The sequence below is a fragment of the Bufo gargarizans genome, chromosome 5 (assembly GCF_014858855.1).
Source record: "Bufo gargarizans isolate SCDJY-AF-19 chromosome 5, ASM1485885v1, whole genome shotgun sequence".
Lineage (NCBI taxonomy): Eukaryota > Metazoa > Chordata > Amphibia > Anura > Bufonidae > Bufo > Bufo gargarizans.
Window position 1 is genome coordinate 54121769 of NC_058084.1, and position 23338 is coordinate 54145106.

Here is a 23338-nt window from a genome sequence, read left to right on the forward strand (position 1 = left end):
AACTCTAAATATTTTTTATTTTTTTTTAAAAACAAACATCACAAAACGGTCCCCGCTGCTGGCTCCATTGTCCCACGGCCACCTCTGCAGGTCCCGGGTCTCTCTGTTGTCAAAGGTCACTGACGCAGTGATGTACTGCATGGGTGACAGGTCACTGCTGCGGCCAGTGACTGGCTGCAGCAGTCACGTGACCTCCATCATTAATGAACTAACCGATTCCCAGAACCGCTGAAGCTTGATTTCAGGGACTGTGGGGATCTGCAGCGAGAGTTCGACATCCTCCATGTCTGTATACAGAGATCTAGGAACTCCGTGTGCTGCAGAACTAGGTCCATGCACACAGCAATGTGAAGTACACGGACTTTAAGGGTACATGCACACGTTCAGGATTTATGTGCGGAGAAGCAGGTGTTCGCAGGCAAATCTGTGCGGTCAATCCGCATTAATTGGTGCGGATTTTCCGCATGCGGATTTCACTAAGTGAATGAAGAAAATCCGGTCAGGAAAAATAAAATTTATTGACATGTCGCGGATTTTAAAATCCGCACTGCAGGTCAAAATCCGCGCAGAAAAAATCCGCATCGTGTGCATTGAGAATTTCAAATTCTCATAGAATACAATGTACATGACCTACGGTGCGGATTTTCCGCACGCAAATCCGCGCAGTAAATCCGCACGCAATCCTGATCGTGTGCAGGGGGCCTAAAGGGGCAATTTCTACCAGATACGTAAAATGTCTGATATATGCAGGTTCTATGGGACTTGGATCTATCTCCAGAGCGGTGGTCCCCCAGACTGCCTGGTTTGATGGGCGCAGCATCCGTGGAGAATGAGTGAAGAGGGGGCCGCACACGACCATGATCCTCTCCAATCACTTCTGTAGGAGTCAGATGGACCCCCATTATAGAGGTAGAAAGCCCATCTATCAGACACTTATAGCGCATCCTGTGGAAACTCCAAAACTAAGGCAGGAATGAATCAGGGTGGATTCACACCATTTTTTGTGGAGCTTTGTGAATCCGAACTCCCTCAGACACAGCCTGAAGAAGGGCACCAAAATTGGGCCCGAAACGTTGTAAAAAAATGTTCCACTGGTGTTGAAATTTGAATGAATAAAAGCAGAGTTTTTGAAATCGTTCCTTTGGCGTGTTGTCTACAGATTTCTGCGGTGGAAGGAATCCACCTGGGACGTGCACCCATAAAAGGCGCCAGTGGAGGAGTGCTGTGGTCCTATTCTGATTCACAAGTGCTGAGAGGCGGTTACGCTGCGTTTCCTGGGGACTCACAGCGACGGCCATGATGTAGCAGCTGCAGACAGTGGCCCCAGACCAATAATCCATCTGCAGCCAAGGCCAGGCTGGTGAAGCGCCCAATACAGACAGGTGCAGTCTTAAAAAAAAGAAGAAGTGCCCCTCCTCCCAATATCATGGAGCGTGTACACAGACTGGATGACAGAGGATAAAACAGGTGAGCTGGCGCTTTAAAAAATGATTTGCAGGCAGCTATGTGACCCGGGGGTAAGTGGCGCCCGTCCAGGAAGGATGAGAAGTCTGTCAGAAGTCAGGCAGCGGTTCTAGCCGTACTGAGCAGCTGCCGGCTCGCGGAGGCACAGGTGTGTTCCTACATGTCCCCAGCCGTGCCTCTCCAAAATATGCGAGGCTCACTCACATTCCACAGCATAGACTGACAGCGGCCATGTCACTGAATGTGATGGGGTGCCAGCCGTACCCAGTGTGATGGTCACCTCATGCCTCAGAGGTGCCAGGGTGTGAGGAAACCTATGGAAGGCCAAGGACACCTACCTGCTTGTAGACGGGGAGAAGCAAAAAAGAAATAAAATAAAAAACACGCAACTACCTCTGTTGATAAGAGCATGTATGGATCCTAAAAAGGGTATTTCCATCTCGCAAGGTATCGCTGGGATAGGTCATCACTTTATGACTGGTCGGGTCCAACCTCGGGGACCCCCAGGGATGCCAGAAATAAAGTGGCCACTGGTGCTAGCGTTTTTCCCTGCCCAGCAGGGGGCGCTGCTGTGCAGAGGGTGCAGTACTACCCAAGTGTTCTATCCCCCGTCAGTCACAGGAACGGCGGGGGTCATAAAGTCAGACCCTAGAGATACGCCATCGCGTTACAAGATGGGAGTGCTTCTTCAGAGACCAAACACGGGAAAGCGTTTAGCGTTTACAACGTCTCTATTTCCACTCAGGACATAGAAAAAGATTAAAAACACATCGTCTTCGGATTTTTGGTGACCACCAGAAACGCGTAAACCATGTGTTTCTAATCTTTTTGTATGTTCTGAGATGTAAAAAAAAAATACAAAAAGTCTTTATATCAAGTGCTAAAAAAACTATACTTTCAGGGATCATTTCTGAAGGTTTTGAAGGGAGAAATGTGCTTGAAAGTGTCTGATCTCACTCTGGACTATGACATAGTGGGAATAACCGAGACATGGCTGGATGATAGCTATGACAGTGGGAATGACTGAGACACGGCTGGATGATAGCTATGACAGTGGGAATAACTGAGGCATGGCTGGATGATAGCTATGACAGTGGGAATAACTGAGGCATGGCTGGATGATAGCTATGACAGTGGGAATAACTGAGACATGGCTGGATGATAGCTATGACAGTGGGAATAACTGAGGCATGGCTGGATGATAGCTATGACAGTGGGAATAACTGAGGCATGGCTGGATGATAGCTATGACAGTGGGAATAACTGAGACATGGCTGGATGATAGCTATGACAGTGGGGATAACTGAGGCATGGCTGGATGATAGCTATGACAGTGGGAATAACTGAGGCATGGCTGGATGATAGCTATGACAGTGGGAATAACCGAGACATGACTGGATGATAGCTATGACAGTGGGGATAACAGACACGGCTGGATGATAGCTATGACAGTGGGGATAACAGACACGGCTGGATGATAGCTATGACAGTGGGGATAACAGACACGGCTGGATGATAGCTATGACAGTGGGAATAACCGAGACATGGCTGGATGATAGCTATGACAGTGGGAGTAACCGAGACATGGCTGGATGATAGCTATGACAGTGGGAGTAACCGAGACATGGCTGGATGATAGCTATGACAGTGGGAATAACCGAGACATGGCTGGATGATAGCTATGACAGTGGGAGTAACCGAGACATGGCTGGATGATAGCTATGACAGTGGGAATAACTGAGACATGGCTGGATGATAGCTATGACAGTGGGAATAACAGACACGGCTGGATGATAGCTATGACATAGTGGGAATAACTGAGGCATGGCTGGATGATAGCTATGACATAGTGGGAATAACTGAGGCATGGCTGGATGATAGCTATGACAGTGGGAATAACTGAGACATGGCTGGATGATAGCTATGACTGGGCGGTTAACATGGGTTACAGTCTGTTTAGAAAGGATCATTAAAACCGGAGAGGGGGAGGGGAGGGGTCTGCCTTTATGTAAAGTCCTGTCTAAAGCCGACAGTCCGTGAAGATATAAGTGAGGGACATGAACATGTGGAGTCACTGTGGGTAGAAATACACGGAGGCAAAAACAATAATAAATTACTAATAGGAGTTTATTATAAACCACCTAATATACCAGATTCCACAGAAAATCTGATACTAAACGAGATAGACGAGGCGGCAAATCATAATGAGGTTATTATTATGGGGGACTTCAACTACCCAGATATAGACTGGGAAACTGAAACCTGTACATCTCAAAAGGAAACCGGTTCTTGGCAATAACCAAAGACAGTTACCTTACCCAACTGGTTCAGGACCCGACTAGAGGGATGGCCATACTGGACTTAGTATTAACCAATAGGCCTGACAGAACAACAGACGTGCAGGTCGGGGGACACCTGGGAAATAAAAGCAGCCAAACTAGAGACCGAGAGATTAATTGCCAAAGAAAGTAAAACTAACCCTAAAATGTTTTTCAATTATAGAAATAGTATAAGGTGTTGGCCCTCTACAGAGTAATGAGGGGGGGTGCGGAGAGGAGAAAGCAAAGCTAATTAATATTTTTGTATTCACTGAAGAAAAACTGTCAGATGAAATGCAGAATGTAAAAGTTAATTCTCAGTTAAAAGTGTCCTGTCTGACCCAGGAAGAAGTACAGCGGCGTCTTAAAAAGATTAAAATAGACAAATTGCCAGGACCAGATGGCATACACCCCCGTATCCTAAGGGAATTAAGTAATGTCATAGCCAGATTTTTTATATTTGCAGATTCTATACTGACGGAGTGTTCCACAGGATTGGCACATAGCAAATGTGGTGCCAATATTCAAAAAGGGTCCAAAAACAGAGCCTGGAAACTATAGGCCGGTAAGTTTAACATCTGTTGTGGGTAAACTGTTTGAAGGTTTTCTGAGAGATGCTATGTTAGAGCATCTCAACGGAAATAAGCAAATAACGCCATATCAGCATGGCTTCGTGAGGGATCGGTCATGTCAGACTAATTTAATCAGTTTCTATGAGGAGGTAAGTTCTAGACTTGACAGCGGCGAATCAATGGATGTCGTATATCTGGACTTCTCCAAAGCATTTGACACTGTACCACATAAAAGGTTAGTATATAAAATGAGAATGCTCGGACTGGGGGAAAACGTCTGTAAGTGGGTAAGTAACTGGCTCAGTGATAGAAAACAGAGGGTGGTTATTAATGGTACATACTCAGATTGGGTCACTGTCACTAGTGGGGTAACTCAGGGGTCAGTATTGGGCCCTATTCTCTTCAATATATTTATTAATGATCTGGTAGAAGGCTTGAATAGTAAAATATCATTTTTTGCAGATGACACTAAACTGTGTAAAGTAATTGACACGGAAGAGGACAGTATACTGTGTATATATACTACAGAGGACAGTATACTGTATATATACTACAGAGGACAGTATACTGTATATATACTACAGAGGACAGTATACTGTATATATACTACAGAGGACAGTATACTGTATATATACTACAGAGGACAGTATACTGTATATATACTACAGATAACAGTATACTGCTAAAGAGGGATCTGGATAGATTGGAGGCTTGGGCAGATAAGTGGCAGATGGGGTTTAACACTGACAAATGTAAGGTTATGCACATGGGAAGGAATAATGCAAGTCACCCGTACATACTAAATGGTAAAACACTCGGCAACACTGACATGGAAAGGGGCCTAGGAATTTTAGTGAACAGCAAACTAAGCTGCAAAAACCAGTGTCAGGCAGCTGCTGCCAAGGCCAATAAGATAATGGGTTGCATCAAAAGGGGCATAGATTCCCGTGATAAGAACATAGTCCTACCACTTTACAAATCACTGGTCAGACCGCACATGGAGTACTGTGTACAGTTCTGGGCTCCTGTAAACAAAGCAGACATAGCAGAGCTGGAGAAGGTTCAGAGGAGGGCAACTAAAGTAATAACTGGAATGGGTGGAATATATTACCCTAAATGATTATCAAAATTAGGGTTATTCACTTTAGAAAAAAGACGACTGAGGGGAGATCTAATTACTATGTATAAATATATCAGGGGTCAGTACAGAGATCTCTCCCATCATCTATTTATCCCCAGGACTGTGACGGTGACGAGGGGACGCCCTCTGCGTCTGGAGGAAAGAAGGTTTGTACACAAACATAGAAGAGGATTCTTTACGGTAAGAGCAGTGAGACTATGGAGCTCTCTGCCTGAGGAGGTGGTGATGGTGAGTACAATAAAGGAATTCAAGAGGGGCCTGGATGTATTTCTGGAGTGTAATAATATTACAGGCTATAGCTACTAGAGAGGGGTCGGTGATCCATGGAGTTATTCTGATTGCCTGATTGGAGTCGGGAAGGAATTCCCTTCCCCCCCCTAAAATTAGGAAAATTGGCTTCTACCTCACAGGGTTTTTTTGCCTTCCTCTGGATCAACTTGCAGGATAACAGGCCGAACTGTATGGACAGATGTCTTTTTCCAGCCTTATGTACTATGTTACTAAACACTTTTACGTTTTTGCCCGTTATCTCAAGGAACCAGCCCTGCGTTTCGTGCACCGTATGAAGATGGAGGTGGGCTGATCCTAACATGCCGTATAGACATGCTGGGTGTAAATACAGAGCGCCATCTATGATGCCAGATAACCGATGCTCCAGTATTTGATAGGCGATTCCCTATTTTACATAATTTTGCATTAATATTGTACTAAATTCTACTTCCACAAAAATCATACAAGAAAACGTGGCCAGAAAGAGGATTCCCACCTCAGGAATCTAAAAGAGGCCATTTGTAGAAGAACCTAAAAGCTTATGGACATGGTGGGGCTCAACATACATTTCCGTTATCATATAGTGCCATCTGCTGTTAGTAACTGGTATAATAAACGCAGTCAATTTTTATCAACCGTAAGAATGGCCAAAGTAAATTTTTTTGTTAACCCTTAGGATACCGGAGGTTTTTTAATTTTTTACATTTTCATTTTTCTTCCTTGAGCCACAACTTTTTTATTTTTCCGTTCACATAGCCGTATGAGGGCTTATTTTTTGCGGGACAAGTTGTACTTTCTAATGCCAACATTTAATATGGCATACGATGTAGTGGGATGCAGGATAAAAATTCCAACTGGTGTGGAATTGGAGAAAAAAAAAACGCATTTCCTCCACCGTTTGATGGGTTTTGTCCCTACGGTGTTCCCTTTGTGGCAAAACTGACCTGTGCCCTTTATTCTCTTGGCCAGTACGATTACAACGATACCAAATATGAATAAAGTTTAAAAAAAAAAAATATCTAATTTTTTTTTTTTTTTACATCACCATATTCTGGCCTCCATAACTTTTTTTTTTGTGTTATGTCTATTGTTTACTTTGGAGTGTGTGAATTTTTGATCACCTTTTATTACATTTTATTTGTGAGATGAAAAAATGGCAAATGAGCCATTTTGACCCATTTTTCCGTTACGCCATTCGCTGTATAGGAAAAGTATTTTTAGATTTTTATAGTACGGGCATTTTTGAACACGGTTATACCCATGATGTTTATATTTCTTGTCATTTACGGTATATATTTATGTTTTTATTCTACAGAAAGAGGGGGGGGGGGAGGTGATTTAAACTTTTTTTTATATATTTTTAATTTTTTTAATGATTTTAAAGCTTGTGTTTGAGACTACAAAACTGTGTATTTTTTTAATTTAATTCTGTACCCTTATGTTTATAAAATATCCATATTGGTACAAAATTGCTCATTTCTTATATTGGCCTGCCACCTGCTGGCCAAAATAAAAAATTGCAGCTTCAATACCCTGGGTCTCTTCAGAGAGACACGTCCAGTTTTCAATCTGCTCTCCGCTGGGGACCACTTGCACACAGCTTCTGAGGACCTCATATCACATTGCAGTGTGACTAGAGGACCACATGAAGAGTATTATTATGCAATGAACGGGGCATTTCAAATAAAGAATTATTGCAACATACACACATCAAATTACGGCACTTTTTTATTTTTTTACGTAAAATTACATTTTCCTATCTGGTATCGTCCCTGCTGTTTCTTATGTGGCTGAAACTCCGGTCCACTTTCTCCTGCATCCAGTGGTGGACCAGACCAGGCTCAGTAGCTTCCCTGCTCCCTATCTCATAGAGATGCAGCCCAGATACATTTCATTCATTCATCCTTACTTGTAAATTCATAGAAATACAGTATATAGCTATATCCCTCTCTAAAGAGCAAAGAAGGAAATGGGGGGGGGGGGGGGTTACATATCATAGTGCCACTTAAAAGAGGAATCTCTGGGACTATATGTGAGGGTCTATTATCTATGTGGGGGGCAATACAGGAGAAGCGTTTCACAAGAGCTCTCCTGGGAAATGCAGCTGATCGATGGTCACATGGGACAAGCTGCTGCCCACCCACAGAAACTACAGAGACCAGGGCTGCAGAGGGGTGAGCAAAGAAGGTATACAAGGTGAAGATTACTCTGGATGGCAGGGTTTCCTTCATTGATCTAGTTAAAATAATGATGTGCATTACTCCAGATACGTTATTTCTTTTTAAAGGGGTTGTCCAAGTGTTTAATACCCTTCCTCAGGACAGGTCATCAGTATGTGATCGGTGGGGGTCTTACTCCCAGCATCCCAGACGATCAGCTGGTTGAAGAGGCTGCAGCCTCCTCACAACTTAGGCTACTTTCACATCTGCGCTTTCCCTTTCCACTATTGAGATCCGTCATAGGATATGAATAGCGGGGGGAAAACGCTTCCGTTTTGTCCCCATTCATTGTCAATGGGGACAAAACTGAACTGAATGAAACGGAGAGCACCGGAACGTATTCCGTTTCGTTTGGCTGCGTCTCCATCGGGAGCACAATAATGCTGTAAGCAGCGTTCTTCTATCCGCGATGTGATGCGGAGCAAGACGGATCCGTGTAAGTCAATGGGCAGATCCGTTTTCTCTGACACAATAGAAAACGGATCCGTCCCCCATTGACTTTCAATGGTGTTCATGACGGATCCGTCTTGGCTATGTTAAAGATAATACAAACGGATCATAACGGATGCAGATGGCTGTATTATCAGTAACGGAAGTGTTTTTGCTGAACCCTGCCGGATCCAGTAAGAACGTGAAAGTTTAGCCTTACCAAGCACAGCGCTATGCCCTGGGTAATGGTTGTACTTGGTATTGCAGGGTAGCCCCATTCATTTGAATGGGACTGAACTGCTCCTAGGCAATGTGACCAATGAATGAGACATTACTCGTCTAGGAAGAGTCTGCAGCACTCGGTCTCTTCAAACAGCTGATCGGAGGGGGTCCCGGGAGTCAGACCCCCACCGATCAGATACTGATGACCTATGCGGAGGATGGGCCACTTGAATCACTCTTAAGTCTTCCATTTTCAGGAAGGGTTAAAGAACAGGGAGGGTAACCGATACACTATATAGACAAAAGCATCAGGACACACGTCTTATTTAATGAATTCAGGCGTTTCATTCAGTCCCATTGCCACAGGTGTATAAACTCCAGCCCCTAGCCATGCAATCTGTGAAAACATGGGTCGTTCCAAATGGTTCCGTGGATTCCAACGTGGTCCTGTCATAGGATGCCACCGCTGCAACAGGTCAGTTCCTGAAATGTATTTTCTCCTAACTATTCCATCATCAGCAGTAAGTGGTATTATTTTAAAGTGTTCAAGAACCCCAGCAACTCAGCCATGAAGTGGAGACCATGTAAAGTAACAGAGCGGGGGCGCTGAGCGCTGAGCAGCATAGTGCATACAAGCCACCGACGCTCCTGTGGATGGAATGTGAAGGCTTCCCAGTACTTCTGTCCATACCGAGTATTATTTAGGAGATTTTGATATACACATCAGGTACATTTAGTCCAGTAGGTCTTAAAGTGATGTTTCCCATCTCAGACAACGGGGGCAAATCGCTAGGATAATCCCCCCCATAGCCAAGCATTCCTATTCTCCTGCTGAAAATAGCAGAGCAATTTTTTCGGAAATCCCCATAGAAATGAATGGGGGAGTGCACCGCGCTTGCAAGCCGGCGCTTCCATTCACTTCTATGGGGCAAACGGAAACAGCCGACCCGGCACTCGGCTATTTTCGGCAGCCCCACAGAAATGAATAGAGGGCAGCAGCGCATGCGCGGCGAGCCCTCCTTGACTTTGCCGGCTGCGTTAATAGATAGGTACAGTCCCAGAGGTGGGACTCTCACCTATGAGACAATGGGGACATATCCCAGTGCTATGCCCCACTGTCTGAGATGGGAAAACCCTTTAAAAGCTTTTTTCCATACAGCGGATTCAACAGATCACCTACAGGTACAGGCTGAGCCATACCTAATCTCTGACCAAGAAAGGTCACTTACCACTGACACAGAAGAGTGGACTTTGTAATGGGGTGTTACAGTTTAAAGACTCAAGTAATGAAATTGAGTTTCATTAATTGGATTTCAGTCTGTAGAAGAGAAATTATGGGGGTCATTTACCAAAGAAAATCTGGCTTAGTTGCCCATAGCAACCAATCAGATTCCTCCTCTCATTTTTCAAAGGAGCTGTCCAAAATGAATGGTGGAATCTGATTGGTTGCTATGGGCAACTGAGTCAGTTGAACTTTACACCAGTTTGATAAATGACCCCCACGTGAAATTTATTTTTATATAAAGGGGTATTCCCATCATAAAAAGTGATGTTGTAGCGGGAGGTTAAGCCATCACTTCATGATCAACTGAGGTCCGTCCTCTGCGGTTCCTCTGAATCTGAGGATGAACAGGCGTAGCGCTGGTTCTGTGCTGTGTCACCTTCACGGTGTTTCCCTGCACAATACTGAAGGCGACGCAGTATTAATGCAGCACCTTTAGGCCAATTTCACAAAACCGTATTCAGTTTGTGAAATACTGTCCAGGCAGCAGAGGTATTTACTAGACTAAGGCTACTTTCACACTCGCGTTTGGTGCGGATCCGTCATGGATCTGCACAAACGCTTCCGTTAAGATAATACAACCGTCTGCATCCGTTCAGAATGGATCCGTTTGTATTATCTGTAACATAGCCAAGACGGATCCGTTTTCTATTGTGCCAGTGAAAACGGATCTGTCCCCATTGACTTACATTGTGTGCCAGGAAGGATCCGTTTGTTTCCGCATCGTCAGGCGGACACCAAAACGCTGCAAACAGCGTTGTGGTGCCCGCCTCCAAAGCGAAATGGAGGCAGAACGGAGGCAAACTGATGCATTCTGAACGGATCCTTATCCATTCAGAATGCATTGGGGCTGAACTGATCCGTTTTGGGCCGCTTGTGTTGTGAGAGCCCTGAACGGATCTCACAAACGGAAACCAAAACACCAATGTGAAAGTAGCGTAAGGCTACTTTCACACTAGCGTTTTCGTTTTCCGGTATCAAAATCCTTCATAGGGGCTCAATACTGGGAAAAAACGCTTCCGTTTTGTCCCCATTCATTGTCAATGGGGACACAACGGAACTGAACAGAACGGAGCGCTCCAAAATACATTACGTTTAGTTGCGTTCCCATACCGGAGAGCTTTCCGTCATGGGATGCAGAGCAAAATGGAACTGGCATGACCCCCAATGCAAGTCAATGGGGACGTTTTCTATGACACGATAGAAAACGGATCCATCCTCCATTGACATTCAGTGGTGTTCATGACGGATCTGTCTTAGGTATGTTACAGATAATACAAACGGATCCGTTCATAACAGATGCAGACTGTTGTATTATCGGTAACGGAAGCGTTTTTGCTGAACCCTGCCGGATCTGGAAAAAACACTAGTGTGAAAGTCGCCTAAATACTGCTCCCGTAACGCTAACTCACAGCATTATAACGATTGATTACGCCAAGTGTTGCCGCCTGGCTTCGCTGTACTGAACTGCACTCACATAATGCTATCAGTACAATTCAGTACAGCCGAGGTCAGGCTCATAATACCGTCAGTATGTGTCATGCGAGCAGTGCGCAGAGATACCTCTATGTGACCACACATGGTGGTAAATCCGGTGCGACACACACCGATCCGTCAAGTCTGTGAAACACGCTGGTGTGAAATCGGATTTACCGCCACATGCGGTCCGTCCACGCACGCTCCTCCAGAATACTCACTCAGCGCATGGTACATGGGCTTGTGCAGACCCTGCAGGTGGACGGCGCACATAGATGCAATCTTCCCAGGCGGCTGCATACTGGCATCAATGACGCGCCACACCCTGGAGAAGGTCGCCCATTGCTGATAAGAGAAAAAAGCAAAAACAGAAGGAATCAATCACCAGAGATATAACGACCGCTAATTAACATGCTGGGGGTTGTAGTTGTGCAACATTTGTATCATTTACATGCAGGTTTAAATATGGTTTTCTTTTCAAACAATGGAGGCGACTAAGGGTGAAAGAGAAGGGGCTCTGTGGCTAGTACCGAGGTGTGCGCAGGCGTTAGGTGGGGCATAAGTCTCTAAATTACTGAGAAATCTTACCATACGGTGTACTCAAGCAGGTTCTGTCCCCATTTTTTTTATAAACTTATGTGAATTAGGAATGAAAATACAACTGACTGAACCCCCAGAATTTACAAGACTTCTGCAGAGTCCGATTGGCGGATCGTCACCCCACAATGTGTCGCCCAATGCCCCTACTAGCTGCACCCCACTAACAGTATAATGTAGGAGAAGCAGACAGGACAGGTGTTAGGATATGTGCCACATACACATGTAACATACAGTACTTCATGCATCACACAGGACCTTCCACCTCCATTACACACACAATTCCCAATCTATGACCAGTACCTGGGCAGCTCTGCTGTAACTCGCCATCACATGGAGGTCACCATGACACACAAGACTCAGCCTCTCACACGCTCCGCCTCCTTATACCTAAGAAACAACGTATGTCCTCGGAATCAGGAGCCATTTTCTTTTAGCCTTTTTCCATAGACATCCACGTAACACGGTCTACAACAAAATGGCCGCCGTCGCAGCATTTTGAATGCTCGGATAGAGACATGGTTATAAGCACATTCTATGCTCTTTTTTCTAACACTAAGTTCGTTCTTGAATTTCTTCCTATGGGAAACATTCTACCTCCTAAAGACTTATTTTAGATACAGCCCGCTTTCACAATAACGCTCTAGTGAACAGTGCAGCGGTAACTTTGACGCTGACACAGTTTCCCGGGGAGCCTGGCATGCGCTGTGACAGCTGGCGGAAGTGCGTCACTGGCGCGGCGATTTGATTTTCCCGGTCTCTGTAGAGAAGTGAGTGGTCTGCGGCGGAGGAGTCAGAGTGCGCCGGCTCTGAGGCGGAGGAGTCGGGGTTTATGGAGCGGTACGTGCTGCTCATTTACTGGCAGAGACAGACTGAGCGTTACCGGGAGTCACCGCAGCAGGAGCCGCCGCTACCTTCAGGTACCAGAGGCTGTCATTACAGGGGGAGCTACTAGAGGGCGCTCGCGCTTATCTCCGCGCATAGACCGCAGTACTGATGATGTTTACAGTGCGACTTTGTTGCGACATAAGGCTACTTTCATACCTGCGTTTTAAATTTCGTTTGTGAGATCCGTTTCAGGGATCTCGCAAACGGTTCAAAACGGATCCGTTCAGCCCCAATGCATTCTGAATAGATAAGGATCCGTTCAGAATGCCTCAGTTTGGCTGCGTTTGGTCTCCGTTCCGCTTTTGAGGCGGACACCAAAACGCTGCGTTTTGGTGTCCACCTGACAATTTGGCGCCAAACGGGTCCGTCCTGACTAGTCAATGGGGGACGGATCCGTTTTCACTGACAATCTGGTGCAATTAAAAACGGATCCGTCCCCCAGTCAAGATGGATCTGTTTCTTTTGAATAAATAATGCAAACGGATCCGCACTGAACACAGGTGAGGCTACTTTCACACTAGCGTTCGGGCGGATCCGTTCTGAACGGATCCGCTCATATTAATGCAGACGGAGGCTCCGTTCAGTACGGATCCGTCTGCATTAATAACTTTAAAAAAATTCGCAAGTGCGCAAGTGCGCAAGTAGCCTGCGCGGATCCGTTCAGACTTTCAATGTAAAGTCAATGGGGGACGGATCCGCTTGAAGATTGAGCCACATTGTGGCATCTTCAAACGGATCCGTCCCCATTGACTTACATTGAAAGTCTGGACGGATCCGCACGGATCCGCACGCCTCCGAACGGCCAGGCGGACACCCGAACGCTGCAAGCAGCGTTCAGCTGTCCGCCTGTCCGTGCGGAGGCGAGCGGAGCGGAGGCTGAACGCCGCCAGACTGATGCAGTCTGAGCGGATCCGCCTCCATTCAGACTGCATCAGGGCTGGACGGCTGCGTTCGGGTCCGCTCGTGAGCTCCTTCAAACGGAGCTCACGAACGGAAACCCGAACGCTAGTGTGAAAGTAGCCTGAGAAAGTACTTTCACACCTGCATTAGGTGCGGATCCGTCTGGTGTCTGCAAAGACGGATCCGCACCTATAATGCAAACTATGATATCCGTTCAGTACGGATCCGTCTGTCAAACGGATCCGTCCTGACTTTACATTGCACCATATTGTGTCAGTGTAGACGGATCCGTCCCCATTGACTTTTACATTGTGTGCCAGGACGGATCTGTTTGGCTCCGCATCGCCAGGCGGACACCAAAACGCTGCAAGCAGCCTCCAGAGTGGAACGGAGGCAAACTGATGCATTCTGAACGGATCCTTAGGCTACTTTCACACTTGCGTTCGGGGCTCCGCTTGTGAGTTCCGTTTTGAAGGCTCTCACAAGCGGCCCCGAACGGATTCGTCCAGCCCTAATGCATTCTGAGTGGATACGGATCCGCTCAGAATGCATCAGTCTGGCACCGTTTGTCCTCCGCTCCGCTCAGCAGGCGGACACCTGAACGCTGCTTGCAGCGTTCGGGTGTCCGCCTGGCCGTGCGGAGGCAAACGGATCCGTCCAGACTTACAATGTAAGTCAATGGGGACGGATCCGTTTGAAGTTGACACAGTGTGGCTCAATTTTCAAACGGATCCGTCCCCCATTGACTTTCAATGTAAAGTCAAAACGGATCCGTTTGCACTAAACGGATCCGTTCTGAACGGAGCCACCGTCTGCATTAATATGAGCGGATCCGTTCAGAACGGATCCGATCGAACGCTAGTGTGAAAGTAGCCTTATCTATTCAAAATGCATTGGGGCTAAACTGATCCGTTTTGGGCCACTTGTGAGAGCCCTGAACGGATCTCACAGGCGGACCCAGAAACGCCAGTGTGAAAGAAGATGTGCGACGTTGTGGTCTTCATCTCCTCTCCATGCAGACCAGTCCCGTATTAGGCTACTTTCACACTTGCGTTCGGAGCGGATCCGTCTGGTGTCTGCACAGACGGATCCGCTCCTATAATGCAGACGATGGGATCTGTTCAGAACGGATCCGTCTGCATTATATTTCAGAAAAAAGTCAAATTTGTAGTCAGACGGAAGGATCCGTCCTGATTTTACATTGAAAGTCAATGGGGTACGGAGCCGTTTGAAATTGCACCATATTGTGTCAACGTCAAACGGATCCGTCCCTATTGACTTCCATTGTAAGTCTGGACGGATCCGTTTGGCTCCGCACGGCCAGGCGGACACCCGAACGCTGCAAGCAGCGTTCAGGTGTCCGCCCGCTGAGCAGAACGGAGGCGAAACGCTGCCAGACTGATGCATTCTGAGCGGATCCGCGTCCACTCAGAATGCATTAGGGCTGGACGGATGCGTTCGGGGCCGCTTGTGAGAGGCAACAAACGGAACTCACAAGCGGAGCCCCGAACGCAAGTGTGAAAGTAGCCTTAACCTGCTGCTCTGCTGCCCCCCTGTGGTCCTTTGTTTGCATTGCTATATGATGGTGATAACCAGTTGCTGCCCTCTTTGGTTTCAGTTCCTCACCATTTCTAAAATAATTGCTTGCTGTCAGTGAATACGGCTATGTCAACAGGAAGATAAAAAAAAATATGGCTCTAAAGGGGTATTCCGCTTACATCGTTATTCCACAAGATAGGAGATGCTATTAGGAGGGAGTTACACCCATCTATTATGAGAACAGGGACTGATTACCGTCAGGGCTCCCCGAAATAAAGGGGCATTGCTGCTCCATTCATCTCACTGAGACAGGAGAGTCCAAGGATAACTGTATGGAACTGGAGTACCCCTTTAACCCTTAGGATGCTGGGTTTTTTTTGTTTGTTTTTTTCCCATTATTGCATTTTCATTTTTCTTCCTGGAGCCATAACTGTTTTATTTTTCCGTTCACATATCCATATAAGGGCTTGTTTTTTTGCAGGACAAGTTGTGCTTTTGAATGGGGGGGGGGGGGGGGGGGATTCTAAATAGGGTGATGCAGTTCCTCAACAGTTTTACTGGTTTTGTTTCTCTGGCGTTATCTTTGTGGCAAAACTGACCCGTGCCCTTCATTCTCTGGGTCAGTACGATTACAACGATACCCCGTATGTGTAGGTTTTATGTCTAAATAGTGTACAAATAAAGAAGTTGAACATTTTCTGCCCCCCATAACTTTATATATATATATATACACACGCGCACGCGCGCGCATACATGTGTACATGTTTCTACGGAGCTGGGAGGGGGGGGTTGATTGAATGAGAAGCAATGAAAAATGGCGAATCGGACATTTTGATACTTTTTTTTGTCATGCCGTATTGGAAAAATATTTTAATGGTACAGGCGTTTTTGGACGCGGTGATACCCATGGTGTTTATATTTTTTATTTACCATATGTATTTTTAGTTTTATTCTAAGGAAAGGGAGTGATTTACATTTTTATATTTAAAATTTTTCTTTTTAGCCAGTCTGAGGCTACCATGTTATCTAAAAGCCTGAAAGGGTTAAAGGACATCTGTCAGCAGTTTTGTACCTATGACACTGGCTGACCTGTTACATGTGCACTTGGCATCTGAAGGCATCTGTGTTAGTCCCATGTTCATGTGTGTCCACATTGCTGAGAAAAATTACGTTTTATTATATGTAAATGAGCCTCTAGGAGCAACGGGGGCGTTGCCATTACACCTAGAGGCTCTGATCTCTCCAACTGCCACGCCCTCTGCACTTTGAGTGACAGGTCCAGGCAGTGTAAACATCATCATACCTGACCCTGTCAATCAAACTTAAAATATGCAAATGACTTCACTACCAGCAAGTAGGGCGTCTACTTGCTGGTAGCCGCCGTGTCCTCCTTTAAAAAAAAACGCCCCCTCCTCCTGCTGATTGACAGGGCCAGCAAGTGCTGCTCTCCTCCGACTGGCCCAGTCTGCAATTCAAATCCCGCGCCTGCACCTTACGTGTCTTCATTCAGCGCAGGCGCTCTGAGAGAAGGACGCTCACTTCCTCAGCACTCCCTCAGTGCGCCGATGACGTCACCTCTAAACCCGAAAGAAAAGACGTCATCGGCGCAGGCGCACTGCGGAAGTGCTGAGGAAGCGAGCGTCCTTCTCTCGGAGCGCCTGCGCTGAATGAAGACACGTAAGGTGCAGGCGCGGGATTTGAATTGCAGACAGGGCCAGTCGGAGGAGAGCAGCACTTGCTGGCCCTGTCAATCAGCAGGAGGAGGAGGCGTTTTTTTTTAAAGGAGGACACGGCGGCTACCAGCAAGTAGACGCCATACTTGCTGGTAGAGAGGTAATTTACATATTATAAAAGTGCGGTTTTTAAAGAAACTAGACAACAGAAAAGGGTAAGAGCCCTATATATAAAAAATCGCACTATAAGGATTTTAATTAGCCCAAAAATGAAAAATGAGTGACAGATGCCCTTTAATCAATTATCAGTGAGAGGCTAGGTTAACCATGGGCATTGCGTTCCCTGTAACAGCGGAACACAACACAGTGGAAAGTATAAGGGCTGTTTCACACAAGCGGATGCCGTGCGTGACATCCGCTCCGTGAATGACAGCCAAGACCCGATGCGGACAGCAGAAGCACGGAGCAGTAACATGACTGATAATGCTCCGAGCCTCTCTGTGATCTCTTTACTACGAAATCACAGTGAGATAAAGTTGTCACTGTGATTTCGTAGTAAAGATGTCACAGAGAGGCACGGAGCATTATCAGTCATGTTACTGCTCCGTGCTTCTGCTGTCCGCATCGGGTCTTGGCTGTCATTCACGGAGCGGATGTCACGCACGGCATCCGCTCGTGTGAAACAGCCCTAAGTATTGCTGCTCCTTAACTGTGCGTTGCGTGCCATATAGTGAAGCATATGAAAAGCACGCTTCTTCATGGTCACTTAACGTGTTCGTTTTGCGGTAACGTGACGCACTGCATGCATTGGCCTTTATTCTTACAGTAGAGCAGTAATTAATTATAACTTTTTGTGAACTAGGACGTCCCCTTACAGAAGCGTGATAAGACGGCACAATCTGCTGCCAGCAAATGATGATTTTTTAAAAATGTATATATATTTATTTTTATCCTGCCTAAAATTGCAATTCCCTAATGAACGAGCATTTGCTCGTTAATCGGGAAATCGGCGTCCCTTTTATGGTTCATTTACACGTCAGTGATTGTGAACCAAACACAGAACAGGTGCAGATCTTTCCCTTCTACCTCATCTCTGTGGAGGCTCACAATCGCTGACCGAACACTGACGTGTGAACGAGGCTTTACACAGGGAGATCATCGCTAACGACAGTTCCTATGAACGCTTGTTGGCGATGATCTGGCCGAGTATCTGCAGTGTAATGCAGCCCTCAGACTCCTGGTAGTTTAGTAGCTCGTCGCTGCTGTGTTTGGTGGTCCGCTATATCCGCAGTGTTTGATCGCCCTCTGGTCTGTGCAGACAGTGCAGTAAATCTTCTCTGTTCATTCTTCCAGGATTAGCCGACGTGAAGGACTTCTATACGCACCTGAAGGAGCAGTGCACCCTACACACAGACGCCTTCCCCGGTAATCCCTTATCTTCATTACACAAGATCAGCCTTGGTCGCTCTCACCCACACTTGGTCGCTCTCACCCACACTTGGTCGCTCTCACCCACACTTGGTCGCTCTCACCCACACTCAGCTGTCTGAAGAGGCCACAAAGCTCGTTCATTGGTCACCTAGCCGATTCAAGTTACGGGGCCTGGGCTGCAGTACTAAGCACAGCCACTGTACAGTCTTCTGGCTGGTGCTCATAGAAGCACTCCAGCCTCTTTAAACAGTTGATCGGTGCCGGAGTCGGACCCCCATGATCAGATTGGTCATCAGTATTGTACTCCCGCAAAACCCCCTTTACCTGCTAATTTGCATATTGATTACAAGCACTTTGTCTCCAGAATAAATCAATGGATCGAAAGCCGTCATTGCTTTCAGCTGAGCTGTAGCCCTACAAGGCGTCATGCCCAGTTTACCAGTATATGTCTTGGGGGCAGATTCCACGAATGACAGCTTATCACTTACCCATAGGATAGCTGGTAAGTCTCAGAATGGTGGTGGGGGTCCCAGCCATTTGTCCAGCACCCCCTGTTGGAATAGAGCAGGGATGCCCAACCTGCGGCCCTCCAGCTGTTGCAAAACTACGATTCTCAGCATGCTCGGACAGCCTACAGCTATCTGTCTACATCAGGGCATGGTGGGAGTTGTAGTTCTACAATAGGTTGGGCATCACTGGAATAGAGCGTCCGTCGAGCGTGCACAATGCTGTTGCACTTAAACTTTGTGCAATTGCTTGCGATTGACCTGACTGAGAGACAGACACATGTCCGGCAGTCCCATAAAGTTTGAATGGCGCAGTAGTTGACATGCTTAACCACCACTCCATGTAAACTGGGGACAAGGGATCCCTGTTCTCATGATTGGTGGAGGTCCTAGCAGTCGGACACCCCACCAGTCCCGGGCACTTATGACCTATCCATGTCGTTCGGGGACAAACTCTTTGATGTAAATTAGGACCTGACTGACATTTTCACTTTTCTTATAATCCTAAATCTCCTAATGTTATTTCTTTTTAGCTTGTTCCTTAGCTGGAGAACCGGGAACAAGGAAATGTTTTTTTGCCATCCAGGCCACCAACGGCATTACCCAGGTAGGACCCTTCCTCCAGTGGTCGTCTTGTTAATGATCTCTTCTGCCACTCACTGTCCTTGTCCTTCCAGTACTCCAGTCCTGACTGGGAGGATTTGTGCCCCTGCTCGGTCTCTGACAGTGAGGAGCAGCCCTCGAGCACCATAGACGACTGTATATGTGCACTACAGAGCCCAGAGGATGATGAGGATGACTGCAGCAGCAGGGACTCTGTGTCTCAGGCGAGGTACCATCAATCACCACTCGGCATGGGAGGGGGACATTTATCGAGGCTGGCGTATCCCTCTGCACCAGAGTGAGATGATCCGAATTTATTAAAAGACAGATTATTCTTAATAAATTAGTCACATCTCTGGCAGTCCGAGCTCCAGAAACTGAAGTCTTCTCCAGCTACGGCGCTGGCACAGGCTTCAGCCATAACCTATGGCACTTTTTGGCATAAGTTGTAGTAAACCCAGTGGGCTACATGAAGCCCTGCCACTTCCGATACGCCTCACCCCCTTTTCTCGTCTAGTGTCAAGAAGCTTAAAAAGTCACAAATTATGGCGCAACTGTGGCATGCGCCATAGTTTGCAGCTTTTTTTTAAATGCCACAATAGTGGTGTAAAACCTTCAGTAAAGGTCCCCCATGGTGTTCATCGTGTTGGGCAATCCTATTTTATGGTAGGATTCAGATTCCCCTCTCACGATCATGTTTAAGATTGGGTTGAAGTCTGATTTTTAAGGTTTGTAAAAAAAAATTAAAAAAAATTTGTGGCAGAATAACTTGGAACTGGTTGCTGTGTATATTACTGCACATAAGTCGATCGTCTTTTTTTTTTTTTCTCAGCTTATTTCAAGAATCTGCAGAATTGATCCATCAGCTGTCAGACAAGCTCCCTGCGCCAGGTAAGAATTTGATATTGATGGCCTTTTCTCAGGATAAAGGCGTGTGGCAGCCCTGCCCGTTTTGCAGCCTGCGGGTCCGCAATATATGGGCACTGGCTGTGCGCGCACCATATCACAGATATTCACTTTAATGGATCCAGAAGCTGCTGAGCAGAAGCACTATGGAGCACTTTTGTGTCATTTTGGTCCGTGCCTCCACACCGCTAAGGCTACTTTCACACTGGCGTTTTGGCTTTCTGTTTGTGAGATCCATTCGGGGCTCCCACAAGCGGTCTAAAATTGATCAGTTTTGCCCTAATGCATTCTGAATGGATCCGCTCAGAATGTATCAGTTTGCCTCCATTCCGCTTTGGAGGCGGACACCAAAACGCTGCTTGCAGCGTTTTGCTGTCCGTCTGATGAAACTGAGCCAAACATTCCGTCCTGCCACACAATGTAAGTCAATGGAGACTGATCCGTTTTCTATGACACAATCTGGCACAATAAAAAAACGGATCAGTCCTCCATTGACTTTTAGTGGTGTTCAGACTGATCTGTCTTGGCTATGTTACAGATAATACAAACGGATCCGTTCTGAACGGATGCAGATGTTTGTATTATCTGAACGGATCTGTGTGTGCAGATCCATGACGGATCCGCACCAAACACGAGTGTGAAACTAGCCTAAAAAGTAGAACATAATCTATTTTTTTTGCAGTGCAGACGGATCGCGGAGCCATTCACGGGCGGCACACGTTTGTGTACATTAGCCCTAAGCCCATCTGTATCAGTTTTGTGGATGTCCAACACTGGCAACTCCCTGGGGCCCCGGCGCTCCTGTCCCCTCTATTGTTAACTTGGTATAGCTCCATAAATCTGCACCTACTACTGTAATACCTGGAACATCTCTGTAGATCATGTAGCATCGGTACCTGCTACTGCAGTACCAGGCACAGCTGCTACCAAGGTACCACTGGGAACCGAATCATAGTTCAGTGAAAGTTTTTTAAGAGTAGAAATTAATTTCTGAAGTTATTACCCAAAGTCTCATGAGTCTTCGTGAAGTAATAACTTCGGCCCATCTGAGCCAATACATTCTAATACTGTATGGAGCGCTCGCTCCATACAGTATTCTAATAAAGTTTTATGCGAATCGACTTCGGATGTATAATGTGATGGAAAAATGAATCCAGCCAGCAAAGGAAGCGATATGGACAATCGCAATACATTAGTAAGTAGTGCCTTGTATTAGCTTCCTCAACATGATAAATGCCATTTGCTGAAGTGACACAACCCCTTTAAGATGGTCCACTCATACGTCCGTATGTGTTTTGCGGATCCGCAAAACATGGACACCGGCAATGTGCTTTCCGCATTTTGCGGACCGCACATCGCCAGCACGCTCATAGAAAATGCCTTTTATTGTCCGCGGACAAGAATAGGACATGTTCTATTTTTTTGTGGAACGGAGGTGCGGATCCGGAAGTGCAAATGCGGAAGCGGACAGAACATTCCGGCCCTGTTGAAAATGAGTGGGTCTGCACCTGTTCCGCAAGATTGCGGACGTGTGAATGGACCCTTACTGTGTGTGCTTGGATACTCCAGCTCCAGAAACTACACAGTGGAAAGCTCCTTCTGCCCACTGTATAGTTTCTGGGGCCTGTGGCTGCCTGAAACAGCTGATTGGTGTCAGACACCCCCTCCCCCAATCTGATATTGATAACCATCCGGAGGTTAGACCATCAAAAAGTCCCCTGAACCCCTTTTTTATCGGGGGGAAAAAAAAGAGTACTGCTGAAATAATAAAAAGCTGTCACAAATTCTTTAAAAAATAAATAAATTCTGTGAATCTTCACGTACCCCCTTCTAATGAAAGTGTCTATTTAACCAGACAGCCCTTTTTATTTAAATACTGTGAATAATACCTGTAGTGTTTTCTGTAAAGTTGTGTGGTGCAGCGATACTAAGATTATAGTCTGTGACTGGATGGACTGACGATGTTCTTAATCCACAGTACAGACTGTGTGACGGATTTCTAGGAGTATATACAGGTGAAACTCGAAAAATTTGAATATCGTGCAAAAGTTCATTTATTTCAGTAATGCAGCTTAAAATTAGAATTTTGTGAAAAGGTTCAATATTCTAGGTTCAAAGTGTCACACTCTAGTCAGCTAATTAATCCATACCCCCTGAGCAAAGGGGACCTCAAAATAGTGACTTTAGGGTTTCATAAGCTGTAAGCCATAATTATCCAAACTATAACAAAGGCTTGAAATATCTCGCTCTGCAGGTAATGAGTCTCATATATTAGTTTCACCTTTTAAGTTACATTACTGAAATAAATGAACTTTGCACAATATTCAAATTTTTCGAGTTTCACCTGTATAAAAACAAGCAGTAATGGTTCCTGAGAAGTGACCGGTTTAGAGAGATCCTTAGTTTTAATACCTGTTTTGTTTTTTCCTGCTTCCTTTTTAGGCCGAGTGCTGGTGGACGTCCTGCTGATATCTCAGACTGTTCCAAAACTGAAGGAGTGTGTCCTTGCAGTGGGGGCAATAAAACATCTGAAGGAGTGGCATGCTGCCAAGATCACCATTGTCACTAGAGAGCGCAGAGGGTACTGTGGTCACTTACTGGGGTTATTTAGATTAAATTGTGCCACTTGTTTTGCACCCAAATTGAATTTGAGATCCGTTTTATGTCGGTCACTGCCAGGACAGTTGAACCAAAGGTATGCTGGTGCCAGGGAAGAAAAATAGTCTGACATATACTTAGCGGCATTGTCATTAAAATATGCTGGTCAGTATAAAGCTGGCGTGTCATTATACTGGTCTGCTAGTCGATTATACTAAAGAGCAAAAGAACATTGTGCTGTTTATATAATGGCCACCAGGAGGAATAGGCGTCAGCTGTATTCATGAGCCATCCTCCACCTGCC

At 46.0% G+C, this 23338-nt stretch overlaps 2 protein-coding genes across 2 annotated transcripts in view; one reads left to right on the forward strand and one right to left on the reverse strand.

Moving 5' to 3' along the window:
* Positions 1 to 12411, reverse strand: part of MRPL13 (mitochondrial ribosomal protein L13) — a 55666-nt gene extending 43255 nt beyond the window's left edge. Inside the window, exons 1-2 of the mRNA XM_044294355.1 lie at positions 12294 to 12411; positions 11615 to 11738 (exon numbers count right to left, since the gene is read on the reverse strand). Coding sequence (XP_044150290.1) covers positions 11615 to 11738; positions 12294 to 12320 — 151 coding nt within the window. The 5' untranslated portion in view covers positions 12321 to 12411. The remainder of the gene's footprint in view (positions 1 to 11614; positions 11739 to 12293) is intronic.
* A 173-nt stretch (positions 12412 to 12584) lies between these two features.
* Positions 12585 to 23338, forward strand: part of LOC122938596 (MDM2 binding protein) — a 68521-nt gene continuing 57767 nt past the window's right edge. Inside the window, exons 1-6 of the mRNA XM_044294208.1 lie at positions 12585 to 12910; positions 18344 to 18415; positions 19461 to 19534; positions 19605 to 19759; positions 20363 to 20421; positions 22879 to 23017. Of these exons, the coding sequence (XP_044150143.1) occupies positions 12823 to 12910; positions 18344 to 18415; positions 19461 to 19534; positions 19605 to 19759; positions 20363 to 20421; positions 22879 to 23017 (587 nt within the window). The 5' untranslated portion in view covers positions 12585 to 12822. The remainder of the gene's footprint in view (positions 12911 to 18343; positions 18416 to 19460; positions 19535 to 19604; positions 19760 to 20362; positions 20422 to 22878; positions 23018 to 23338) is intronic.